Consider the following 26,902-nt stretch of genomic DNA (forward strand, 5'->3'; position numbering starts at 1 on the left):
CCTCACCAATTCATAGTTATTACATGCCTCCTGCCTGTTAGCTGCCTCTGCTTCTTTTGTTCTGTTCTTGAAATGCTTCTTATGCTTTGAAGTTTTGCAACTTAATTTTTATGATAGCTTGTTCCAACCTCTGTGCAGTCCAGGTATGATATTGGTTATATAGGCTGCACATCAGGGATTGGAAGTATTTTTTAAACACCAGTCTTTTACATCTCAAGCCTCTTGTAAGTTTTATGGCTTGGGCATTGGTGATATTTTTCATCCTCTTTTGCTTTTTCATAAATCATGTGTACTGTCAGCAATTAAAATCTCAAAGGACTGTTTGCTACCTTTCCTCATGAAGCTTTGCTGGCAGTATGCAGAGCTGGTCAAAGCTGACCTACCACAAAAGGGATGCTGAAGACGACTTAGCTACACCATCAAGCATCTCATGGGTTTTTATTTAATTGCATTTTCTAACCCAGTACCTTCTTGATATGAAGGAAATCTAGCATGGGCTCCATCCATGCCTTCGAGAGCACATATAGGAGCTTTAAGAATTAGAACAGGGTTTTGATCTTGCTATCTCAACCCCTTTAGTAGCCATATTTGAGAAAATGGCTACTAAATTCATAACACTGCAGATATCCCTCAGGAGTGCTTGCAGTGGGTTTCTCAGTCTAGAGCTATGAAATGTCTATTTGGACTCCTGCAGTAGGGCTGACTTTCATTTTCTTCTGTCTAAGCATACAAGAATTCCCCTACATTTTGCTTCCAGTGTTCTTGAATGAACATTGGTAAAGAATTACAGCTTGGAATAAGACCTTTACAATTATATATACCTGAAGTCAGGAATTTTTATACTGAAAAAAAATGTTTCTTATTAAAATGTAAGCTCATGTAGCTATTTACTGTAGTCTGTGACTTGAGCAGTAATCAGTGCTTTTGATCTGAACAGTTTATGAATTAATGTTTTTGATTGCTGCTACTTACAGTTTAGCAAACATATTGCTGCAGATGTGACAGGATGAGATACTTCAGTAAATGGCTGTCTAAAACTTTATACAAGAAAGAAGGTAAGTTTACCAAAAACAATGAGACAGAATAAAAAGTATAACTTGTATGAGAAACTCTAGCATGAATCTAAATCTCTTATTAAAGTGTTGCTTTTACTTATTTGCTTACTTTTGTGTGTAGGAAGATTTTAAGTATATAAATTACTTTTGTTGTTTGTCTGTGGTTTTTCTTTTTATTTTTTTTCCTTAAATCCTCAATTTTGTAAGAGGTGGATTTCACTCACCTTACAGCAGATACAGTGCAGTTTCCTGACAATGTTACATGGTAGGGAGGGTGTGCTTGCAAGTTCTTGTCCTATTGAAACATAATGCAGGTAAATCAGTTATTGCCCATTCAAGACATTGTTTTCTCATGTCCTAAATAGTGTGCAGGACTCTTCCATGTGATGTCAGAAAAAAAGAGTCTCAAAACTCAGTTTTGAGTTAGGTGATAGAGACTCTATAGGCCAGGTAGTTTTCTTTTTTACATCTCTGTCTTTAGTTTGTATTATAGATAAATATCCTTTTGTAGTCCTGTTTGCTTAGGAGCTGGTGTGTATAAAGCAGTGCATCATATGGAATTTTTACTGGTTGCTAAATCCAAGAGTTTTCACAGTCTCCTCTGTTCTCAATCCTGGTTTGTTCCCCACCTGTGCAAAGTGCTTGTGAGTACAGCTGTGCTTACATATAGAGCTTTTGAACTGATTGAAATAATGGCATTAAGCTGAAGGTAAGAGTGGGTCAGAGATGTTATTGCTAATTATTACAATTATGAACTAATGATAGACCAGTCACTAGTACAAAGAATTGCTTTCATTAATGTGAACCAAATTTAGTTTGCAGTGCAGTGTTTGGGCAACTAGAGATGTGCTTTGGAACTCTATTGCTGTCACAGACTTGAAAGCAATGGACTCAGTTGAAAAGGATAATGTAAAAAGTTTAAAGTGATTGCAAATAATACCATTTTCATATGTATCAGAGTCTGCACTTTTGGTGGCCATCAAGAACTGTTGGGCTGTGCCTGTTTTGGAGGCAGCACAGACCTCAGACAGCAGCACTGTTCCACTCAGTTCAGGGTAGGTGAGTATTATACCAGCTGAAGAACTGTCTTCAGATACTGTGAGTATCATTTACAGAATGTGATCTAAGATGCTAAAACTGTGACTACAAGTCCATGTAAAATCCATTTGGTTTATCTTCTAAACTGTCACATGTAGGTCTCATGTAGGTATTGTTTGATGAAATGTAAGCACTTGTGTGTTCATCCCATCAGAGGCAATGGAACCAACCTGTCAAGAATAAGCAACATAAGAAGAGGCTTGATCTGGAGATTGCAGTTTTTGTATGTTTTTGCTCGCAGGACATGGTGAACTTTCTAGTAACTAAGCACCTAATTTTCAGTGTAGAACGTAACCTCTTTAGGATGTGCCTGGGGCAGACTCCCCCAGGGATCCTGCCTGGCGTTCAATGCAATCTGCAACTTGTTGCCCAGTACAGATTGTTTGGCCCATTTGATGCAGGTAAGAGCTCACACATATGAATCTGTAACTTCAGTGCAGTGCGGTGTTGGCCTGTGGTAAGTGAACTGCGTAAGGGTGACAGCTTATCCGCTGATAACAGAGTAAATATGCTGCAATAATGAAGGAATGCTCAGTTCTTACTTAAACTGGGAATGCAGCCACAAATCTGGATCAGGCATTTAGCATGATCACCTAGTATCAGGCAATGCATGGTGAAAGAAAAGAGAGAGTTTAATAGGAAAATAGGGTCACTAAAAAGGAACTATTCTGCTTCATCAGGTGGGAATGGAGTTGGACTGTAGGTGCTGAAGAGCCCCAGTGCCTTCCTGAACGCTTCTGGCACAAGTGATGTCAGAGAGTGGACAGATGGAAATGGTTCATGAGACTGTCCTGGAAAGAAAACAAAGCAGCACTTGCCTGTGCAGGGGGCAGTTATTCTGCTGCTGAGAGAGAGCCTTTACAGCTTACCTGATTTTTGTGTGTGCACATATGATACCCAAAATAGAGTCCTGCGTGCAGCAGGTGGGGTTTTACAGCTATTGGATCTCCTGTGATTTCCAGATCATACATGGCTGTGTATGGGTTAATATTTTAAGTAAATTACCTACCAGTTCAGACTGAGATCTAATATAAACTGCAAAATTGCTAGTAACAAAGGTTCAATAGATCAACTTTTCTCCTTGGTGACATCTTTACAACCCACCGCTTGAACACTTTCCTTTAACTGGGTGTAGGTGGCTGTGTAATTGGAATCTTCTGTTGATGAAATGAAGGGAGGCATCTAGTTTAGTGCCCCTTTCTTTAACCCAACAATGCCAGCACAGCTGACAGGAATGGAAAAAGAAGGCATGAAAGGTAGCAGACAGGCTTTAAATACTCCAGTGAAGCAGATCTGGAGAAAAAGAAGCCAGACTGCAATCACTGCAGTGGCTGTTAACATCAAGAGCAACCTGATGACTCCTGGGCTCCTCTGGTCCCCACTAAAGAAGAGTTTTGCCTAATAATCACCTTCTACACCTGTCATTACAAAGGAAGAAAAATGAAAATACCACTTTGAACATCAGAACAGTTATGTTGCTTAAGAATTATTGACCGGCATTTTTATTTATTGTGAAATGCTCAGGACATTAGAAAATAATCCCTAGTTACTAGAATAATTACAACTGGCCGTGCAAAGTGCTGCATCTCTTGGCACTCTGGTTTAATTTTCCTTGTAAGACATCTTGTCTCTCACTGCAGGATATGGCTTCTCTAACGCCGACAGGAGCAGCAGCGCCTGTGAGGCTTTGCTGGGGGCTGTGGCTGAGCCGCCGTTCTTGCAGTTGGAGGCATAAGCAGAGAAATAGTTCATCCTGTAAAGCTCCGCTCGGCTCTTGCAGCAACCGAGCTTGCTCATCAGCAGAAAGAAATCCCTTCGAAATGCTTTGGTGAAAATTGCGTAGAGAAATGGGTTTGCACAGGAGTTGACGGGGTAAAACAAGACCAGCAGGATCTTGGAGTTGGTCACTGTGATGAGAGGAACTTTAAAGGCAGCGGATATGGCAAAGAAGGAGATGGGGGCCATGCAGGTAAAGTCCGTGAATATCAGTATTGCCATTCTCTTGGCCACTTTGGTATCTTTATTGGCAGCTACCAGCTCTGGGTTCTGAACAGCGATGTAAATCTTAATGTAGCAAGCGCAAATGACAATGAAGGCAACGACATTCAGCACCAAGATCAGCAGTATGTAGGCTTGGGAAAGACCCGTCTCGATATCCATGGGCAAACAAATGCTGACCTTCATGTAACTGCTGACCCCTAGGAGAGGCAGCACTGCTATCAGAATGGAGAATATCCAGCCCCCGAGCATGATGGGCACGGCGTGCCGCAGCCGCAGCTTCCGATCCAGCTGCATGGCGTAGGTGATGGTGTGCCACCGTTCCACGGTGATCACCGTGAGCGTGTACACCGACAGCTCGCTGGCAAACACCGTGAAGAAGCCGGCGGTGCTGCAGCCGCTGCCCGTCTGCCAGTCTATGGCGTGGTTGTAGTACTGACCGCTCGTCTGGGCGTCCACAGAGGCGATGAGCAGCAGGTAAAGTCCCATGCAGAAGTCGGCGAAGGAGAGGTTGCACATGAGGAAGCGAGGAACGGTGAGCTTATAATGGCTGGTTATGAGAACGAGGAGGACGGTGAAGTTGCCGGCAATGGCAAGGATGTTTATAAACCAGATCAGGACCCTGAGAAAGCTGTATCCCAGGATGTCCTCGCAGGGATTAAATGCGTCTGGTTCTGGAGTGCACGTGAATACTTTCGGCTGACAAAAGTCATACTCAAAGTCAAAGCCGGTCATTTCGCTGTCATCGAAAATGGCTGAGTAGCTGTAAGGAGAGTTTTCTTCATCTGTGAAGGAATGTATGTTCTTTCCTGCTGACCACACCAATGTGTTGTTAGAATCGTATCTGTAACCATCAAAAAAACACAGCCCCCCCGAACAGAAGTGAATTATTTGTTTCATGCTGCTGGCAGTCTTTTGTAAAATACAACAGATAACAGTTGTTTTAAAACAGTGACTTCCTACACGTGTTTCTACAGAGTGTTTACAAATAATGAAGCCTTGTAAGGATGCTTTGTGTTTGGGTAGCAGCCTTGGAGAGCAGCAGAGGTCACAGTCATACCCATGGGAATGCTTTCTTATACAACTCAGTTATTTGTAAGTACTTTATTGTGATTGCTTTGTAAGTGAGCCATCGTTCTCATGCTGTCAGTTGACTGTAGTCCAAACTACAGTTACACTTGAATTGATGGATTACAGGTTTGAAGCATATAGGTTTATCAGACAGTTATAGAAGCCACACTAAAATAACCTAAGATAACTGTGTGCAGTTACCTCCCTTAGGAAAGGCACTTAGCAAATTAATTCCTGAGACTATGTATGACTTGGGAAGTGCTGAGGAATTTGATATTTGCAGTATTATAAAGCAAGGAGCAGAAGTGCATGTTAACTAAATAATTTTGATGGCTAGGAGTTTATTAAATCTAGTCTGGACCCAGTGCCTAATTATAAACGTTTTAGGTGTTTAAAATAGACCTCCTTAATCTCTGGGTCATCAAGAGTGTGGTGATAAGGCCACCAAAGAAGAAATACTTTAATTGAAACACTGTCTTTTATGGCATTTCCCTGCCATTAAAGGTAACTATTTCACAACTTCCCAGTCATCCTGACTGTGAGTGTTTGGTGGGCAAACAGTCAGCAGCGTGAGACATGGAAAGCATCTCTGAGGGACAACTCTAGAGAAAACTGGTAGCTTTGGGATAACTTAAATACATGCTTAAGCTTCCACATCTACTGAAGCATGTACATTAAATGATAGTTCTGGAGCAGGGTCTTAACTGGCAAATGAAGCAGAGCTGCTTTTCAGCTATTCCTGTTGAGCAAATAACTTCCAAATCTTGTCATCCTAACTCTTCATATATGAAAAACTGGCCAATGTCTTACAATTACTTGCCTTGTTTAAACTGGAAGAGCAGGGAATACATTTGATTCTATTTATTAATAAAAAATGATTGTGATTTTCTGAGAGGCAGTGTAAACATGCTGCCATGAGCAAGCAGCTGGTTTTGTTTTTTTTTTTAATAATAAGAACTTAGGACTTTCAGATGATTTCTGCTGTGGTTCTGCAGCCATTCAGACCATGAACCATGAGCTTACTTCCATCTGCTTAATATAATGTCTACTCAGAGAATTACTGGGATTGGGATTTACCAAAGCAAAAAGCTTTAGGACCCAATAGGCTGGGCAGACTATTTAATGCACAGAAGGAGTGCAACAGATGCCATTCCAAAGCAAACAGACAGATAAAACCAAATGGCAAGTGTAGGAGGCCTCACCAACCATCAAACAAGATAATGTCCAATGAAGTCATTACTCCAATGAATCAATCACATTTCAGCTGTATTTAGCCATTGAAATTTTGTGACCATAACCTTGTTTTTTCTAGACTTTACAATGCTTTGACGCCACATCAGGGCTGCTGGGAAGTCCCAAGGTCTCCCATTTAGCTGTAGAGGGGTGAATAATAGCAAATCCTTAAACTTCTCCCTTGAATACTGGGTTAGAGCCTGTGTAATCCAGCATGGTCAACACCACAGTTTTGATATTAGCCCTTCTCATTGTCACACTGAACACTCTCAGACAAAACTCTTATGATATGAAAAGACATGTTTAGACCGAGTAAACCACTGGCATGGGGTCATCACACTTCTAACTCAGGGACTCTCTTTCTACCATGGAAAACTACTGATATACAGACTTCTAATTAGCCTTTCTATAGGCAAAAATAAAAATATTAACAGTAGCAGCTCTTATTTGAATCACACTAACAACTGCAATTATCTCAGGGCACGGAAAGTCTCCATGTAGGTCATTAACTTTTTAAAATATTTAATAACTGTTTTGAAAGCCTTTCAAGAATTCAGAAGAGAAACTGGAGTGAGTAAAGCTCATGACATCATGAAGGGTTTTTTTCCCTTTTCTTTTGAACATCAAAATCACAAATCTTGGTTTAATGATAGTAAAATTACCACTGTGCAACTTGTAAGGGTGACTGAATTGGCAGCCAAAGACATGCTGTTTGAGAAAAACTCACGAACAGCAGCAGGGGGAAGTCTGTATTTGCTACTTCCAGCATCTGTATGCAGAGAGGTACTCACAGTATTTCGTTAGTTGGTTTCCTCATGGTGTTTTCACACTCTTTGGAGAAGTTGTCAAAAATGGAAAGGAATGAATTTTGTCTGCAAGAAGGATGAAAAGAAAGTTAAGTTTCAAGCTGAATTTTGGCCAAAATCCTGTCTTCTCTGCAAGTGATCATCTCAGATATGTAAGGCAAGCTAGAGTTTGGTGTCATGGCAGCACGAATATTCACGTAGACATCTGGAAGCAGAAAGGAGAAGGCTTCAAATACTGTGACAATAGGCAGGACCAAATGGAGGGCTGTAAGGATGGTCTTTCAGCTTGTTTATTGTTTATGATGTATTCTTTTATAGCGAAATAACTCAAGCTGAAATTAAAAGGTATGTTTTGAAATATTGTATTGAAGTGGGCCAGATTTTCCACCAGTATGAATGGTAGCAGTCACACTGGCTTTTAGAGGAGTGACTGTTAACAGCTGCTGGGAAACTGGCCCAATACAGAATCACAGAATGGGCCTAGTTGGAAGGGACCACAGTGACTCTCCTGGTCCAACCTCTCTGCTCAAGCAGGCTCACCCTAGAGCACATGGCACAGGATTGCATCTAGACAGCTCTTGAACCATTTCCAGTGAGGGAGACTCCACACCCTCTCTGGTCAATCTGTTCCAGTGCATGGTACCCTGCATAGGAAAGAAGTTCTTCCTCGTATTCAGGTGGAACTTCCTGTGCATCAGTTTCTGCTGTTGCCTCTTGTTCTATCGCTCACCACCACTGGGAAGAGCCTGGCTCCATCCTCTTGACATCCTCCCTTCAGATACTTATAGACATTGAGAGGGTTGCCTCTGAGCTGTCTCTTCTTTAGGCTGAACAGGCCCAGCTCCCTCAGTCTTTCCTGGTAGCAGATGTCCTTAATCCTCTTTTTCACCCTCTGCTGGACCCACTCCAGGAGCTCCATGTCCCCCCTGTACCGAAGAGCCCAGAACCGACACAGCACTCCAGATGCACCTACTAGGACTGAGTAGAGAGGCAGGATCACCCGCCTTGACCTGCTGGCAATGCTTTTCCTAATGCACCTCAGGATCCCATTGGCCTCCTTGGCCACAAGGACACACTGCTGGCTCATAGGCAGCCTGTTGTCCCTCAGAACCCCCAGGTCCTTCTCTGCAGAGCTGCTTTTCAGTAGGTCAGCCCCAACCCCAGCCCCAAGCATGGGGTTATTCTTCCACAGGTGAATATTTTAAAAACTGTCTGGGATCTGGATGTAGACTTTAATGTTTGAAGTAAAGCAGTTTGAAAAGAACGAGTTGAAAGATGATGTATTTGGCAAAATCTCTGATTTTGGGGCTTTTAAAGTATGGGCCAGGTACTCTGTCATTATGAATGAAAATGGCTTTGTCTCACCTCACTGCTGCAACAGCAGTAGAAAGAACCAGCAAAAACACTAAGACCATTTGTGTACTCTTAAGAGAATCAGACACCTGGAAACTGATAGGAAGTTCTATGTATAATGAGAGAAATAAGATACCAATCTAAGCCCCTGTGTGATGGTTATAACAACAGGATGGCAACAGAAATGATTTTTTTCTTTTAATTTCTTGAAGACGGGGTGCACCTGCTTCCTCCCCTCCCCCTGCCACATTTAAGCAAGTATAAGAAAGTCTAGGGAACTGAATGCTACCTTCCACCTCCCTTACATGGCTCAGGGAATAAGTACACCACGATTGAACCTCACAAATCTCAAAAATATTTTGTCTGAGGACTTTATTCTCCTATCTTGTCACCATATTTCACCGATTAGAGAGTGCAGTCTATGGGCTCTATATATATATTTTTGGGACATGGGGAGTAAGAACTGGTGGGTTGACTGTATGTAGAGTACATGGCAACAGAAGGAGGTACAAGGAGACAGAAACAGGCTGCAGCTCTGTGACCATGATTATACAAACCCACACAGATTCTTCCCTGTGTAACCTGGCAAGGTCTTGGGAGGTCTCAGTCTCCATGGTCTTCTCTTGTCATCAATAGATGACAAGGAAAAACAGACAGAGATAGGCCTCATTCCTTTGTAGTAGCTGGTCATATAGGAGATAACAGCCTCTTGCTTGTACAGGGTTTTTCCAGCAGGCAGTGCTGTGCAGACAGGTAATGCATTAGCACTGCTCTGAACCCTGCTGATGCCACAGGTAGGGGAGTAGTTGTTTCCTGATGTGCATGGAGTTTCCCCGCCCCCACTTCACTAAGAAAGCAGTCACTTAATATAAGAAAGTGACTTTCTATAGCACCCCTGTTCTTACAGAGCATGGTCATGTTGTAAAATCAGGTACCCGAAAATTCATCAGAAATTTAGTTTTCTTTATCAGAACACTTTTTTTTTCTTTCTGTCCAAGAGTTGTTTCTGCATTTATTACACTCAGAGTCTTGATCCGGGATTGAATCAGAGTTCAGTAGCAATGGAAGCCCTTGACAGTAGAATCTTTGCTCTATTCTTGCAGAATCAAGGACCCCTTAGTAAAATGAGGTAGGCAGAATAAGCATAGCATCACCCCTAATTTTTGTCTAAAGAACTGTATTCTACTCTGCCCTTGCAAGACAGTTCTGAAGGCATGCAAGTGACACAGATCAGGCTGCTCACAACTGACTGCTCAGTATGTTTTTTCTGTAGCCTTCATTCGAGACAGATGAGAAACAAGGCATCCTCACAGCTCAAACTAAATTGATTTGGGGTAGCTTTGGCGGCCTAAAGCCAACAGAGGGTTGGTTTCTTTGAAACATAAATGCTGAAAAATTAGCTCCAGTTGTCTCAGATTGGCTGTTTCATATTAGCTGATGCAAAGCTCTCTCTGTGCCATGATTTCCAATTGTGGGGAGAACAATACTGTCTAGTATCTGAAATGATTGGAACTAAACCAAGTAATATCTTTCTATAGACTTGTGTCAGGCCCTAATTTTGGTGGGTAACTGGAAGCCTGCCTTTTCTACTGTGTCATCATATCACCTGTATTAATTAAGCTACATAGCTAGAGGCTACAGGGTTTCTTTTTTTTTTTTTAAGGCAACATACTGTTGATCAAGATCTACCTTCTGCATGCCAGTAGGCTTTTTAATTGAGATACCAAGAAAAATATTTAAGCTTTAAGCAAACGTAGACTAACGTTCCTGCTGGCAGATCCATGGCACAGGATGGGATCCATTTCTGCTCTAAAATAAATGGACATCATTTTCCTGGCTTTAGCAGAGATCTGTTGTTTCATGCAAGGCCCTGCTACACACCACAGCTTCGCTGCTACTGGAATAAAGATAATCAAACCTTGTGAGCTGAATAAAGAAGAACTGGCATTTTGGAGCTTCTGAAGTACCGCAGTACAATAATGTGCTATTTGGACTTACTTTTCTGTCCTCAGATTTCGAAAAGCACAGCAGTGGCTGGGATATGTTAGAACAGCTTCCAGGAGACTGCTGAATTTATCCAGTGGTGGCAGTCTCTTTAACGAGTAAGATGATGTTGCATTTAAGACTTGAATGGCCTCAAGCCCGTAACTAGGCAGGGACTCCAGCGCTGTTGAAGAAATATCCCTGTGGAACAAAGAGAGCATTCTCTTTTCTTTTCACACCTATAAAAATGCCACCAAAGCACCAAACGACAGTAGGCAACAGCAACTCAGCTTTTCACAAAGGTCTAAATCTACAAAGCCGCTTCAGCACCTGATACCCAGCTCAGAAACACGGCCGGTGAAACTACAGAGCAGTGGGGTAAGAGTATGCCTGTGGCTCAGGAGCCCCCAGTGAGGCAAGGAGCTCACTTTGTCCTGGAAAAACTGAAGGCCACCGCTCCAGGTGCTGTGCCCTGACCTCTCTCTTGAAATTCACTGTGCATGCAGTGAGAGATGGCTCTTTAAGCCAGACACGGAGAGAAGAAAGTGGGAAAATGTGACTCTCCAGCCAGCTAACAGGTAGGACACACTCCTGGCTCTCTGCTTGGCTCTGAAGGGCTGTTCTAGGTGTTTTAATTAAACGGCTACCAATTAAAGCCCCAAAAGAATCCATCATTCTTGCCAACACAAACTTAAGCAGCTTGGCTTGGAGTAACTTCAGAGGGGCTCTTTGTGTGAGGAAAGGCCATCAACAGGACTAAGGATTTTCAGAGTCAGGCCATTAAACAAGGGAAAAAAGGCTACAGTTGTGAAAATGATATTAGTAATGCTGTGTACCGTAAAGTACCAATGAAAGGAACAAAAAAGGCACGTGCAGCACTGAGTGCTATTTACAGAACAACATGCTGTGTTTTACTGCATGGAGTTACAGCCAGTGCAGCCCTCCAATAAGTACTTGATTAATAAATCATGAAGAAGATAATAATGTGTTTTATTCAGCACAACCTTATAGCATGTAACCAGCTAGTTCACTTTTATAACTAAATTCTAAAGTAATGTATTGTAAAAAATATCCATGCTACCAAAGAACAAGTTACCTTGCAATGTTAGAATATAAGACACAGGAAAAGGATCACGAGAATCTGACACAAATAAAGCAAAGCCCAAAATATCTAAGAGGTGGAGGTCAATCCCAACACTAGAAATGGCTGATGGGTGTCTGTCACAGTGCAAACCGAGCCTTTTGCCCTATAATTTCATGGCATCTCATTGACATGTTTTCACTTCATAAACAGAGGGTAAGAGATCAAATCTCTTTCCAGACTCAGAGCTTGTGTTTGTTGTGATGTCACAGCCCGTGTGGCACAGCACAGTTCCCATGGGACACTCAGGTAACAGAGTGGATACTTACAGGACATCTGGCCCTGTGGCCCCTCTCAAAGCATCGTTGTGTATCCGCCTGAGGTTCTTATTGTCCTTCAGAATTCTGTGGATTCAAACATGAACTCTCTTTACATCTGTTTTTTAAAATATCCCTTTTTTGGTTTTCCTTCTCACACCTATTTCAATTCCTTCTCCCATCACACAGGTGGTTTTTGCAATACCTGGCTGGGGAGTACTTGTAATTCCCATGTGACCTCTCCCTCTGCTGATGCCATCAGATTGTTATCATCTACAGTTAAACCTGATAAATTCCAATTTTTCCTCACATAAAGTAGGGACAACCAGGCCAGTTCTTTCATTGTGGTGGCAGTGTACAAAAATGCAGCAAAAGTTTTGCCCAAACCAAGAGGCTAGTCCCAGAGCATGTGAGAGGGATTTAAAAACTATTGATGTTTCCAGATATAAACTGTAGGTTCCTCAGTTTTGGCTATGGCTTCAAGTTTTCCTCTGTTACTGCTAAATTTCAGAATTTATGAAATTTTACTAAAAATTATGAGCTTTTCTCATAAAAACTGCTATACTCTAAGGGATGGTGTTTCAGACAAAGCAGTAAGAGCTGCAGGACTAACACTGAAAGATGTATTTTTCTCATGAGTATTGGGAAATACAAGACACAGCCAGTTAAGCTGAAGGAAGAACCTTTGACTGTGTTTGAATTATTATTTACTGAACTGTTTATTACTGAGGAGGGAAAACATACTCACAGTTGATTCAGCTTTGTCCCATTGAAGGCATGGCTGTGGATATCTTCAAATCCATTTTTATACAATTTGCTGGGGATTAAAAAAAGTGTGTAAGGAAAAAGAATTTGGTAAAGGCGAGATTATGGTATGTATTGCAAGTTTCAAACCTTAATGCTGCATTCATTTTAATGTTTAGAGGGTTTGCTTATAAAGAACAAAGGTAACTATAGCACAACTTACGCTGACTCTAAGAAGGTTGCAGTTTAAATTCCCTAAGCACCTTCCTGTTTAGCTGCTGAAGAGAACTTCTGTGATGTTCAGATCCTCCCCCCTCTGAGGGGTTTGTCTGTGCCTACCTGCGGCTGAGATCCAGAAATAAGACATTACTCCAGGTAAGCTGTTTCTGGCACACAGACAACAACCTGGAGACAGAAGACCTGGATTTTGTGGTATCAGCAAGTGCAAATCCAGGGCTAGAGAAGTGTCAGGTGGAAAGCAACTCTAAAGCCTGGAGGGTGCTGCTGGATTTTAGATCCTCTGTGGACACACAAATCTTCCAGCAGCCCAAGAGGCAGCTTTGTAGAGAGGCAGGGGCAAGTTGTGCATCATCCAGCAGTCAGTGAGTTACCAGCTTCTCCAAAGTGCTGCTGCCAGGCTTGATTTGTGCAGTGGAAACCTTGCTGTCCCCTGCACTGCACAGGGACCCTTGATGCCTTTCTTTGTTCTTGATTCCCCACGCTGGGGCCAGATACCTAAAGGTTGGGCTCTCCTACACCTGAAGTCCAGCTCTTTTCCCTCACTGGGAGATCTAACCTATGGGTCTATCAATATGCATTTGTGATATTAAGTTCATGTTTCCAATACAAATTCAATATAGTCACTTGTATATAAATATTTTTTATTTATTATTAAGTCATAATAGAACACTTGGCACAGTTTATAAATTAAACAACATTTCTGTTATTGCTTTTCCACCTGCTTTTGGGAGAGCACAAATTGGGCCTATGGAGCCTGCTCCCAAGAATAACTGAAGTGTGTGGAGCACCTGGCTACATTTGATAGGAGAAGGCACCTAAGCACATTGCTGAAATTAGTGATTCCCTTAAAAGCCACAACCGTATGTAGGATCGATTTCCCCATCCACATGAAACATTAACTATTGAAAAGGCTAATTTAGCTATTTGTAGTGCAAAGTATTACTGCAGGCTGACTTTATACCTTCATAGATTACTTGTGTTTCACCAGACCATGCTGTAACAAGAGGAATTACTTCAGCTAATTACAGCTAACTGCATGGGGTGGAGTTAACATGTAGCTCTACAATTAGGAAACCGCTGCTAAGATAATTCTTTTCTTCTTCTTCTGAGCTCCTTATCACAAAAGGATGAGACAAAAAAAAAGATTGTTGGCTCTTCCCTGTCTTAGACTCACTCCCACTTAATACACTTTAGGGTTACAGTAAAAACTTTAAGCACCTTTCTCCATCTCTTTTATGTTCATTTTCCTGCACCATTAGCAGAATCATAATTTTGCTGAAGTTATTTTGAGAACTTGTTGGGAGGAAGGAGGGTCATAAGATGAAATGATGCACTAATCCAAGCAATTGCTCCTCTTTAGCATCGTGTAGGAGCAGCATTCAGTCACATTTATGCCCACTTCCTCTATTGTTTTCAGAAGGTATTGGTCAATACATAAAATCTGTGTTGAAATTACTGTCATGCTGACACATCAGCTTGATGAAGAGCCTGGTCCACCAACTGCAGTTCTTGCTGGTGTGCACAGCTCATTTGCAGGTGCAAATATTCATGGAATTTTGTGCAGGGCTTTTGGTACGTGCTTGTCTCAAGGCAAAGCTCCCATTTTGGATGTGTACTGCAGTCTGGTCCACAAAGGTGCTTTACTGGGCTCCACACCGGTGTTTGTGGTTCCAGCACGAAGTAGGTGGCCTGCTGCTGCCCTCTATTGCTCAGCGGGTCCTTCCTTGGGAGACCCAAATTTTGGCCACATCCTGAAAAGAGGCTCAGTCTGTGATTTTTTCCTATTTCAACACTACTTTATGGAAGTTTTTGTGAGGACAAGGGCACTGTGAAATTCATACATGGTTTGTGCTGTGCTGGCAGAGGACATCTCACCTTGGCTTTCTGCTGCTTTCGGTGTTCCTCAGGTGGGGCACCTCACAGCATCAAACCCACCCATCTCACAAGTAGCTGTAGCAATGGCTGGCTAAAAGGAAAGTCTTGGGTGTGGAGAGTTATAGGAATCAAAGCAAGCTGAGTCAAAAAAATCAGGGTAAGAAGCAGCATCAGTACTTTGAACCAATTTTTTTTCTCTCTCTGTCCCTCTTCTTCAGAGGGATGCCGTGCAGCTGAAGCTCAGCAGTATTAAATCAGCTCTCTCAGTCTGCTTGGCCCCTGAAAATGCTATTTCATGAAACTGCACCCCTGAGGGAAGAAGAGAGACTTTGGCCTCCAGTGCAGCTTTTGGAGTTTATATCCTGTTGACGGTATTTTTAAAAGCAACATTGCATCAAAGATGAAGATTTAGATCCCTTGTTCTATTTTCTTTCCTATGTGAAGTTATCTTCTGCATAAAACTCCGTTCTTCAGCTTGAAGAAGACCTCTATGTTTCTTAAGCATTTCAAATTTAACTCACAATAGAGATATATATTTTATGGGGCTTAATGTCAAAATTTTTATGAAGTCAACTTGCTTTTCTCAAGAGAAGTGTTATTGTCGCAGAAGGAACTGGAGCTAGGATTATTTTACTCACAGTGTCAGTGATTCATTGTTCATCCCCTGGAAAGCATTTTGTGGTATAATTGTCATACGCAAGTTATCACAGAGCTCCCTTTGGAAGAAAGAAAAAGAGGTATTTTTGTCAGCAATCCAGGAAGAAGATGGAAAAGACTCACAGCTGGGCTAGGTTGTGTCTCTACTTACAAAATAAAATGAGCTTCCAATGAGAAGATCTGTGTCAGGTCTGGGAATTGTCTTATTCCAGTGTTACAAATGCTCCTAGAGAAAAGCATAATTCCTGTTTATAGGAGAAAATATTACCAGAGTGGATGCAACAAGAAGCTGACCTAGTAGGTTTGAGTTTAACAGTGCATTAAAAGGTGACAAATATGATAATTTTTAATTAGGTTTCAAATGTGTTAGTAAGACCTACAAAAATTAAGTTTTGTAGAATTCTCAAGCAGTGCCCTGGAGAAGCACTTTCTCTCTACATTAAGCACGAGAAACAGATTTTAGTTACCCCTTTTATATAGTGCCCTGTCAGTCTGAAAGCGTTATTCTAGAAATAAGCACTTACCAGAACTACTTTGCAGACTTCTGTTTTGTCCATCATTGCCCTGCCCTGCCCTGGCTTACTTTATTTTCTTGCCTATTGAAAGACATCACTATTGGTTAACTATACATTAAAGCTATTGTAAATGATGTATGTACTTCTAGTATACTATAATGCATGAAAAGCTTCTTTCTTCCTTACAGTCCTTTAAGTGATTTGTCTGCTTCAGAGAAGAGAATAAATAAAGTAAAGAGCAAAGGAATACAACTCTTTCTTACAAGTATTTTAGCCTTGAAAGATTTCTGAATGCTCCGTGCTCAATGTGCAGCAGATTTTTCGTGTTCAGGATCAATCTGTAATAAGGGAAAAATATTTCAGTGCTATAATCATTATAGATTTGGGAGGGTACTGAATTTTGCTTGTGATTTGCTTTCTCAGAAAACAGTCTGCAAATATGCTGCTGGGTGCATTTTGAAGCACTGTTGGGAAAAAAAATGGCCCATAATTGTCAGGCAGTCAAAAAAAGACAGTGCCTGAATTCTTGCAGTTCACTGAGCTGAGAGGATCTGGTTTGGATATCCTGGTCACTGGTGGAAGTGGACCATGGACTTCCTTAGAGCAGTTGTTCATAGTACCAGGTGCCTGCATGGATCTGCAGAAACTGGCAGCTGGAGTGAAGTGTATGAGAAATCCCCTTTGCCAGTGGCTGCTCAAAAACCAGGCAGATCTCTTTATCAAGGAGCACTTTCTGCACCTACATTATCTGGTAAATCTATGTTTGCCTAAAGTCCACTAACTATAGTTCAACTCCCTCCCTATGCATGACTTACAAAATTCAAAGGTTTTAGCACATGAAATTGCAAGAAAAGCTGGAAGTTCAAGAATGCCATTGAACCCACCTACCCAGAGCACTCATTGAATTTTGACTTGAGTGCAGCTTGGGACATCAAGCCCTTGCAATGTGAGGCTTGTAGAGCATTTGAGATTCAAACAGGTTTTCTTGTTAGCCTCCTGAAGCTCTTTAATGGTCTTAGCTTTTTAGTTTTGGATGACAAGCATATGGCAAGCTATCCATAAAATGTAGGTGAATGCATGGGGTCAAATCTTTTATTCCTTCCCTAAACCCACCATTGATTCTAGTGGAAGTTGGACCTAATCAGAGGTGGACAAATATGTATCTCTTTCTAATGTGAGTAACTGGCTTCGGTGACGTTCACATACAAGATTTAAAAAAAAAAAAAAAAGAGATGGATTTGTCCTCAGTTGCACAATTTTAAGCCACTCACTGGTCATGCTGCGCGGAAAAGGCAGTAATGAGATATTGAAACAGATTTATAGTTTCCAATCACTAAATATTTCAGAGCATTCTCCTAGTCATTGCTTTTAACTCTCTCTCTCATATGCCTGTGCTATGCAGGTCAAGTTTAAAATCAGTACATGTTCTGTTTGAGTAATATTTTAGTGCTTGAAAGAAGAGCTATGCATACTAAGCAGCTGAATTTAAATACTGTAGGGCTTTGAAAACTGCATCTTCAAAAAGAAAGATTTTTCTCATCTGTTGCCATCTCGAATTGTTTCCCTGCTTAGAAAGCCTGACAATGCCAGCAGAAGTAGACACAGAACTGTGCTCCTGTCATCGAGCTCACTGAAAGCAGAGGGATTTTCTGGGCATGGATGTCTTTGCATGCGTTAGATCTCCAAGGCCAGGCCTTACAGAGCGCTCCCTATTTTATATGGTACTTCGGAGAGAAATGTTTCTCATCATAGATCTCAACTAAAGCCAACCAAAGTAATAGAGACAGATTTGGTCCAAGAATACTTCTCTGCAGACTGTTTACTCCTTGATGATCCTAAATCAGGACATGGATGCCTTTTCTTAACTGATGCTTACATTTCAGACAAGGTGGGAAGGCTGTCAAATGCACTCGCTTCTATTCTCTCCAGGGAGTCGCTCTGAGAGATTTCACTACAATGAAAACGGGAGACACAAAGCAACATATTAACAGAAAAGCCACCAGCAATGGGCTTTCCACTCTATTTGCTTTTTTTATACACAGTTGCTCAACCCCTCTTGTTTGGCAGCAGTGCCTCCACTCAGACATCGTGGGAGCCCATGCCAGTGGGGTTTGAGACAGACCAACATTTTGCTGCCTTGGCAAAAGGGAATGCCAACCCTTTGGAATAAGTGTCTCTGTAACAGCCAATCTCCATTTTCTCAGTCAATTGTAGGTAAGGTAGAGAGTAAGGGCCAGAACTAATGTAAATAGAGTGAGCCCAAGCCTGTGAGCCTTTTGGTCCTGCTTGGTGAATTTATTTCTGTGGGTAGGGATATAGATAATGTTCATGGTGCTCATATGCTATTATCAAGTCAGAATTATGGTCATCTAATCCACAGATGTAGAAATGCACAAATATGGATTCAGCACATTTTATGAATAATTTTTGGATTTGAATGCCATTTTTATTACGTGCATGCAGACTGAAAGGAAGTGGCTCTTTTTCATCATTACAGTGACAAATATGGATTCAGCACATTTTATGAATAATTTTTGGATTTGAATGCCATTTTTATTACGTGCATGCAGACTGAAAGGAAGTGGCTCTTTTTCATCATTACAGTGACCAACATGGCTGTTTTTGTCGGTACTCTTGGATTTTGATGTACAGATGCTCCTATTCCCCATTCGTATTCAAGAGTAACCAATACTAAACACAGAGAAAAACAATCCACTTATTAAATGTTTGTTAAATGTCTGTTAGATTAAGATTTGTGGGGCTATGCAAAATTGAGCCTGAAAGTAAGTAGTACATATTGATGCATATATATGGGAAAGATCTTCAAAACAGTGTTTTTCTTGACAGAATTGACTAGAAGGGCACACAAAGCAAACCTAAGATTATACACTGTCAAGAAAAAATATTTTCTGAACAACTGGAATGCATCTACAAAATCAGTCAGTACTGTCACAGTTCTAAGAGTTAGCTTATTTCAATTACAATTATGAGAAAACAACTTCTTTTGCTGTTGATATAAAACTCCTTCAATCAGAATGAGTTCTGTATTTCACTTGTAGGGGCAAAGGAGGATGCACACTAGAAATCATATAGTAAATATGTTCGTATTTCTTACAGAAATATTAATGATGTTTTTCATCATCAAATTCAGTGAGAATGTTATTTTTGGTTACTTATAAATGAAAGATGGATGTAGAATAAGTGGCTTGCTGGGCATCTGGTCCTCAGAGACTCACAGGCTGAGAGGGAGCAAGTTCTGCCTGCTCACAGAACTTGAAGAACTCGGGTTTGGCGTCTGAAACTTGTGTCTTCCATAATATCCCCCCGTCTGCCACTGGTTTTCCATTTACATATATTGGAATGACTTATGGCAGTGAGAATAATTTATCATCTCATTTGCAGGGGGTGATGTGCTGCCAAACAGATGATTTAGAGGTTTGTAATTTAAAAATATGCATTCTAAAAAGCAATACTAATTCAATACTAAATTCAATAAAATTATGAAGTGTTCTATAGATTTACTTCATAAAAATACATTGATTTCTACGCTGTTCATTTGGACAGATTCATTAAAGGGACACAAAGAAATCAAATTAAATTTTCTTTGTGGAAGGGAAAGTGTCAATGAACAAGCCATTCTCTGTGGAGAATAGGACATGCATACGTTTTGGGAAAGCTTAGCCTCAAGTCATACAGGTAGGAGAAATTTTGTAGGTTTAATTTGGTCTGCTGCGTGAAAATGGTAAAGTTCTCATTAATCATTCAGATGCAAGTGGATGCAACAATACAGTGCCACTGGATTCTACTACAACACTGTATTGCAGGGGAATACATGCAGCAGAGAAGTACAAAAAGTGCACCTCGAAAAGAAAGCAGCATTTGTGCTGCTGCTTAGGTTCTGGGGGAGGTCATTCCCCTGTTCTTCATTGCATTGGTGTGTCATCAACTTTGTTCTTTAGAGGCCATTCAATGAAGACAAAATAAAAAATAATTAATAAGGGAGTCTCAAACATGCCATCTTTCAGATGAGGTAACAACAGAAAAAGGGGCAAGAGGGGTAACACGAGCCTTATGTCTGAGTCCTTGATGTTAAACAGGTACAAATCCAAGGGTCGGGAAGCAACAGAGACCCAGTGTGTAAAATTACAGCACTTGCAAACTGAAAGATCAAAGAAAAAGTGCAGTTCTGCTGATGCTCTGCCAAGCTTATCTTTCACTGCAAAATGCCAAAGAAGTATCTTATTTGGGTATTATATAATGCCAAAGCTATCACTGCAGTGGTAATGTTTGATGATAGAAATCTATTCCCTCTGCTAATCAAAAGCTCCTCTCACCACTTATTAAGCTGTATCCAGTTCTCTCTGACAAGATTAATATTTCATTATGTGATCTGTTAAACAACTGTCAAAAATCCCACCTTTTCAAAGGACCTTTTATATAACATTTATAAGAAATAAATGCTATGTTTATCCTTCCCCAGTGGTTTTTTTTTTTTTTTCATCAATAGTATGTTTTAGTCACACGTTTTCATATTATTATAAAAGAATGTTGTTCGGGATGGGGGTTTATGATAGAATTTTTAGCAAGAAATTAAGGAAAAACCTATGGAAAATATTGACAACTTACATGATGAAGGCATCTCTAAGTCCTTCAAAGGCATGTGATGGGATTACTTTTACAGGGAGATGAGTAAAGGATCTGAAAAAAAGAAGAGACAGAGGAAAGGATTGTAAGGCATGGGGTTTCCTTGTTTATAGATTGTACCATTAGGGTAGGGAGAAAACCAATAAAGCATAATGCCACTTCATTTTTCCTGCAGTTCTCTTTACCTCTGAGGCCTGATCCATTTGTCATTGATCTCAGTTAAATGGAATTCAAAGGATATTGGGTCAGTTCCTCAACGGCATAAATTTGAGACTAATCACCATCAAATCAATAATAATCATAACCTACTAAGGAAATTTATAGCCTGATGAAAATGGGCTGCTACATTCACAGTCAAAGGAAGCAATAGGCTATTTAAGGTTAGATCCTCAGAAGTGGGTTTCATGTAAAGTTTTCTCTATAAAACAGTATCTTTGCATTTGCTGGACCATGTTCTCTGTCCAGCAGTATCTCTGTAATGTTGCAGCATGGCATCCTGAATTCTCTGGCAAAGCTCTGGCTGTGTACAACATGCAGAAGAGCTCCAAATGAGGCCTGATACAGTGTATTTTTTTATTTTTTTAATAAATTGTGTCAGTGTGATTAGTTAATTCAAAGTGAGTGAATCCTTTTCTTTTTAATTTTTAGTTACTCTGACTAGGAAGTTAATAATGATGTGGGAGACAGATTTGCATTTTACCACCCTAGTCCACATCTGAAACACAGTACTTTTACCAGCCAATTTATCTAGCAATGACCACACTTTCCCTGATAATGGCCATAGAAAAATATTTAACATATTTCAAGATGTTATCTCTGTGCAAACAGATAATTGCTCCATTTTGCATTATAATTACAAATATCTAGTCAGAGACATTTGTTTCCCATCCTTAAAAATCCCCCACAAGGCTTTTTGACTGAAGTGTTTCCGTGCTATTCATATAATTTGCTTTTTTTGTTGTTCTTGTCATAATCCTTTATATGAAGACATATGTTTATGTTGATCAATGTTTATGTTAAATGTTTATAGTTTTATATATGTATGTATGTATGCATTTTTTTTATATGTACATATATGTCATACCCACACATTATAATGGCAGGCTGTCACACTCACATATGTCTGGGGGTTACAAATCTAGATGCACTAATGAGCCTGGCACTCACTTCCCACCTATGTTCCAAACAGTCTGTATGATTTCAGGCAAATAATTTAGTTCCCTTGCACCTTGTCTTCTTGTCAGTAAACTGGGAATAACAATGCTTCCCTACCTAAAAGGAGTGTTGTAAGGATATATATGTTTTTCACACTATTGTGATTGGGTCTAGATTGATGCTGGCATGTTTTGTTGTGTGTGAGATTTGGTTAAATCAGAAATGAAACTGTCATGCAGCTTGAAGAAGGTATTTTTCCGTGAAGGGAGAGACAGGTAGAGATAACCCGCAGTAGGGCTTGACGCTCTGAGCTGAAAGGAAAAGAACTTCAGGAAGAAGTAAAAAGTAGAAGCTGAGAAATTCCTGCTCTATAACCCTGGCAGCAGGAACCTCTCATAACTGCTCCATCAGCTCAGGTTCCTTGGAAAACAAAGCACACCTTTTGTGAAACTGCTTGCAAACATATTATCATTTAAAAAAGAAATAGAAATGTGACTGAAAGTGCAAAAAATAAAACCAAGTCTTGGCTTTTAATTACATCAGCCCATGAGCCTCCTACCTCCCTGTGATGTGCTGGTGAGCAGTGTGCTGGTTGTAACAGTGCATGGCTCGGGAGTGACCTGCTTCCCCAGAGTGCCAGTCCCCCCTCCCTGCCTGAAGAAAACCTCTGGCAACAGTGATCTGAGCTTAGCCACCTCAGCTATGTGGTTTAATTTAAGTGGGATGACCCAGCCCTTTTAATATGTAATGTAGGTTAAACTGCATGATGGCACTTAATCCATTCCGTATTTCAACTTCACTGGTTTTCATTTTTTAATTCTTGTGATTTCACCTTGATAGCTGAAGCTATCTGCATTGACATTACCTCATCCCATTAAGCATCTCACAAAACAGAGCAGTAGGAGCTCTTTAGAAAATATTCATGGGGCAGTCTATCCCAAGGAAGTAGTGGCATAAAATCACTCTTGTAAATTTTTTGCTTCTGGGATATAGCAGAGGCAACTTGATTCAACCTGACAACAATTTTTATCCGCTAAAAGATAAGCCTCTGCTCCTGTGCTACCACATAGGCTCAAGCTCCAAGAGAAGCTTTCGAGAGCCCTAGATGCCCCAAAAGCTCAGGACTATTTCCAGTCCTGTTAAGCAGGAATCAAAGCCCAAGCCCACTCACACCACTGGAGGAAATCTCTGTGTTACAAAACTGGCCTTTTGCAAAAAGTGTTTAGTTGAACTGACAATAAATAATAATAAAAATAATTAAAAAAACCCCACAAGTCCAATAGCAATAGGTATGAGTGACTTATTGTAGCTGGGTGGGCTGCTTTATTTTAGTGTCTCTATTTTATAGGATTACTTGTATTTTTAATGCTCGAAAGGTGAATGCATAGGGTAGACTCTTGTTGGCAAGTATTTTATTTTGTGGTGACCTTAGACTTAACTTGGGAGGATTGTGAACACTGATTGAAACCACAGCTGGAAATGCACTGTTTTCCTAGGATTTTCATCAGCTTCTGGGGGGCAGTGTAAAGGGTTGGTATTGATTTTTAAAGCCCTGTATATTGGGCATTACCTACCTGAAGTGCGAACTATGATGTTGGATATATCACACAACCACCCAAAGAGTACCTTCTATGAGGTGATGATGGGTGACACAATATCTCTTATGAAAGACACTTTGGCCCTGAAACTGAATTCTTTTGACAATCCCAAAGAGCCAAATATGCCCCCAGTGCAGACATGGTAGAACTGCTGAGTTCTTTAGGCTTTTGCTACAAAGTTTTGAATTTGATGTCTCGTAATTTGGTGCCTAATCACGTGCCACTCACCCTACTGCAGAAGCTCTGCATAGAGGGGCACACACAGGCACAGGAAAGTGAACATCACTATGAAAGGAAGTTTTTGAAGGGGCAAAAAGGTCTTAGGTATCCGATGCCTATTGCTGTAGAGCTGGAGTTGGGTGCCTTTCCACCTAAACCTTGCTTAAAAACCCAAAAGTACATATGAGATTTCAAAAGAAGGAAAATCTTATTTTGTTTCAAAACGTAGTGGTGTATTAAAGATTATTTTTCTGCTAAGACTAAGAAGACACATAGCAGCTATAGCCAAAATGGCATACAAAGGTGTCTGAATAATGGAAGTTCTATAGTGTTTGTGTAATGTCCAAATTAAAAACAGGAGCTTGAGAAAAGTATGGTCAATTCAGAACTGTATAAAACAAATAATTCTGCAACCTGACAGAATTCTAATAATTCTGAAAGCCCTTTTCAGCAATAATATGACATGGCAAGAAAAACTTGGGTAAAGAAAAATAGCTGAAATTTCCCTACAGGACAAATACTTGGAATATAACAAATTATCAGAAGTACACTTGGAAGCACAGCTAATTACAGCACCAGGGCTTGAATTGCTCAGATATAACTGGAGTTACATATTGGAGTTTATTTTCTTTACTGACCATACCTTTAGGAAGGACTTTTCTAAGGCCTGGTTTCTGTGTTACAGTTGCACCAGTGAAAGAACATGGGCACCCCAAGAACTGTGCTGGAACAACCTGCAATAGCATTTTTTCCCAAAATTACTAGTGCACTTGCAAGCACCAAAGTGCACCCAGGGACATGTGACTATAAGGGGACAAAATTAACGTTCTCTTGTTTTGTCTCTCATACACAGAGCTGTGCAGGGGTAGAAGAGAGCTAGAAAGATTGGTAAAGTATAGAAAGAGAGGGAGTCAGTACTAACAAAGCTCAAAAAGCTGTATGAATTAGAGAGTGGAAGACAACAGCTAAATGGACACTAGCATGAAAATCAAAGGAAGAGATGAAAGGAAAGTAAAAGAGGTTGAACAAGAACTAAAAAAAAGAGCAAGAATACATGTACACCTGTAGGGTTAGTGACTACATTCACCTTTACAGCTTTGTAATTGCATGATAAACATAAGCTTTCTGTTAAAAAAAAAAAAAAACAAATACAAAGAAATGGATATTTAATAATATAGTTTCAGGTTCAATATAAATCAGGTTAGATGTCACTTGGAAGTAGAAGGAGCTGGGTATGTCCGTGAATGCAGACTGAAAGACGGGGATTTTTTTTACCAAGTGTAAATATTTTCTTTGTAGGAGTATTGAGCAGAATTCTGGTTGAACTGTTTTCTGACTATAAGGTTATTTTCTACAGCCAGCCTAATAGCTGGAATTTGTGTACAATCATCACGATTAAACGTGATTTTAAAGGTTGAAAGGAAAAATTCTTCTCTTCTTTTTTATCCATTCCCTAGCCCTGTGGCTCTCAGTGAAACATAACTGGCAGCAGCCATAAACCCATGATCTGTCTTAACCTGATCACTGAGGTTGAGATGTGGTTTCTTCTTGGGGTGGCAGATGGAAAAAGGAGAAATAAAAGAGTAAACCAAAAAAATAAAATAAAATCATGTAAGTTTAGAGATTTTGATAACCTCTCAAGGCTGTGACCTGCATTGTCCTAATAAACATGTGAAATCCCTGCAAAAACTATCCTCCCTATTTGTTTCTGCTGCTGCAGGCAGTGGATTTGATCGATCTGCTGCTGGCTCTGCATGTGGTACAAATACTGGTGAAGAAAAGTGCTTGTTGTAATAACTATGGAAAGTGTATCCAGCTTCTACTAGGAGCTCTGCTTTCTCTGACACTAAGGTAACACAGGGAAATATGGAGAAAACAAACTCAGGACAGAGACTTTTCTAAAATCTCTGACTTTGGAGGAATGGTTCACATGGCTCTGGATTAACACAATTTAGCTTTTCTTCCTCCTATCAACTCTTGAGCTAGGGAGAAAGGAAAGAGGAGATCAGGGTTAGTATCATCCCTGGGGAATTTCAAGAGCATGTTAAATTTACAAACAAATCAGATGAAAATGGAAAACACAGGCTTTGTTACCAAAATGGGCACAACAAGAAAACTGCAACTCAATTAATCCACAGATAACCAATGAATCCTAGAAATGGCAACTGTCCTATCTGCTGCTCCTCTAATCCCATATTTTGACGCCATGATTGTTTAGATCAGTGCTGTAATTGAACCCATAAACAACAAAACAACACTTGAATACCTACATATAATAATTATTTGGTGTGGTCTATTAGACCATGAGCTTGGAGTATGGTGTGGGAGCAGGGAAAGGGAATGCCCGTGATTCCTTGTTGCTATAATGTAATACTAATTCCCAGAGAACAATTAGGTAGAAAGATATGATGGACCACTCTGCAGGGATCCAAATAGCTGTCAAGACTCACAGCAGCTTTTTAACTAACAGAGGGAAAAGAAATTAGCCAATAACTTGTCAATGAGCTGGACCTCAAAAAGGGGCAACGAGCACAGTGAGGAGGATTTTCATGCTTCAGTATAGGCAGGACAATTAATTGCACAAACTTTGGGAGAAGAGGTTGCAAGAAGTCCAACAGATTTGTGAAAGAAAAAACAAACCGCAGAACTGATGGAAGGTTTAAGACCATATCTCAACCTTTTAATCAGATTTCTTAAAAGATAACCATGCCACTACAAGGTGGTGATTTTGAAATAGGAAAGGCAGCTTTTGCCTCCTGCCACAGCGGGAGGACACAGAAAGCCCTGATACCCGCACCCCTTCCCTCTGTCACTGAGGCCAGTGGAGAGCGGGACATTTTGCCCACCGAGAAGAGGCCCCGAGAGGACGTGCGTCTCCTTCCTAAGAGGGGGGAAAAAACCCAAACTCCGCGTCTGGGTTTCGTTTGAAAGTTTGACAGTTTGAAAACTTCAGCCCCAAGCTCCCCACCCAAGCTCCGCACCTCCGCGGGGTGAGGGATGCTCCAAGCATCCCGCACGCCCGGCGGGGAAGGCACCGCTGTCCCCCCCGGTCCCCCCCGCGGGTCCCGCGGTACTTACGCGCGGGCGGGCGCGGGCAGCGCCCCCTGCGGCGGGGCTGGGCAGCGCAGCGCGCCCTGGCTGCAGGCGCAGCGGGACGGGCAGCGCCCGCCGGCCGCCGCGGGCAGCGGGAGCAGCGCCAGCGGGAGCACCGGGAGCAGCAGCAGCAGCGGCGGCGGCGGCGGCAGCAGCGCGGGCACCAT

At 41.0% G+C, this 26,902-nt stretch overlaps 1 protein-coding gene across 1 annotated transcript; it reads right to left on the reverse strand.

Annotated features, from left to right (window-relative positions):
• Positions 1-3,673: 3,673 nt before the first annotated feature.
• On the reverse strand, positions 3,674-26,902 carry LHCGR (luteinizing hormone/choriogonadotropin receptor). The gene is given in 12 exon segments (XM_051783571.1): positions 3,674-3,784; positions 3,786-4,995; positions 7,247-7,327; positions 10,613-10,798; positions 12,008-12,082; positions 12,744-12,812; positions 15,493-15,570; positions 15,663-15,737; positions 16,290-16,364; positions 17,903-17,977; positions 20,653-20,724; positions 26,721-26,902. Coding segments are annotated over 12 exon segments (2,289 nt in total).

This window comes from Manacus candei, unplaced genomic scaffold (assembly GCF_025592945.1).
Source record: "Manacus candei isolate 608988 ecotype Guabito, Panama unplaced genomic scaffold, ASM2559294v1 h1tg000017l, whole genome shotgun sequence".
Classification (NCBI taxonomy): Eukaryota; Metazoa; Chordata; class Aves; order Passeriformes; family Pipridae; genus Manacus; species Manacus candei.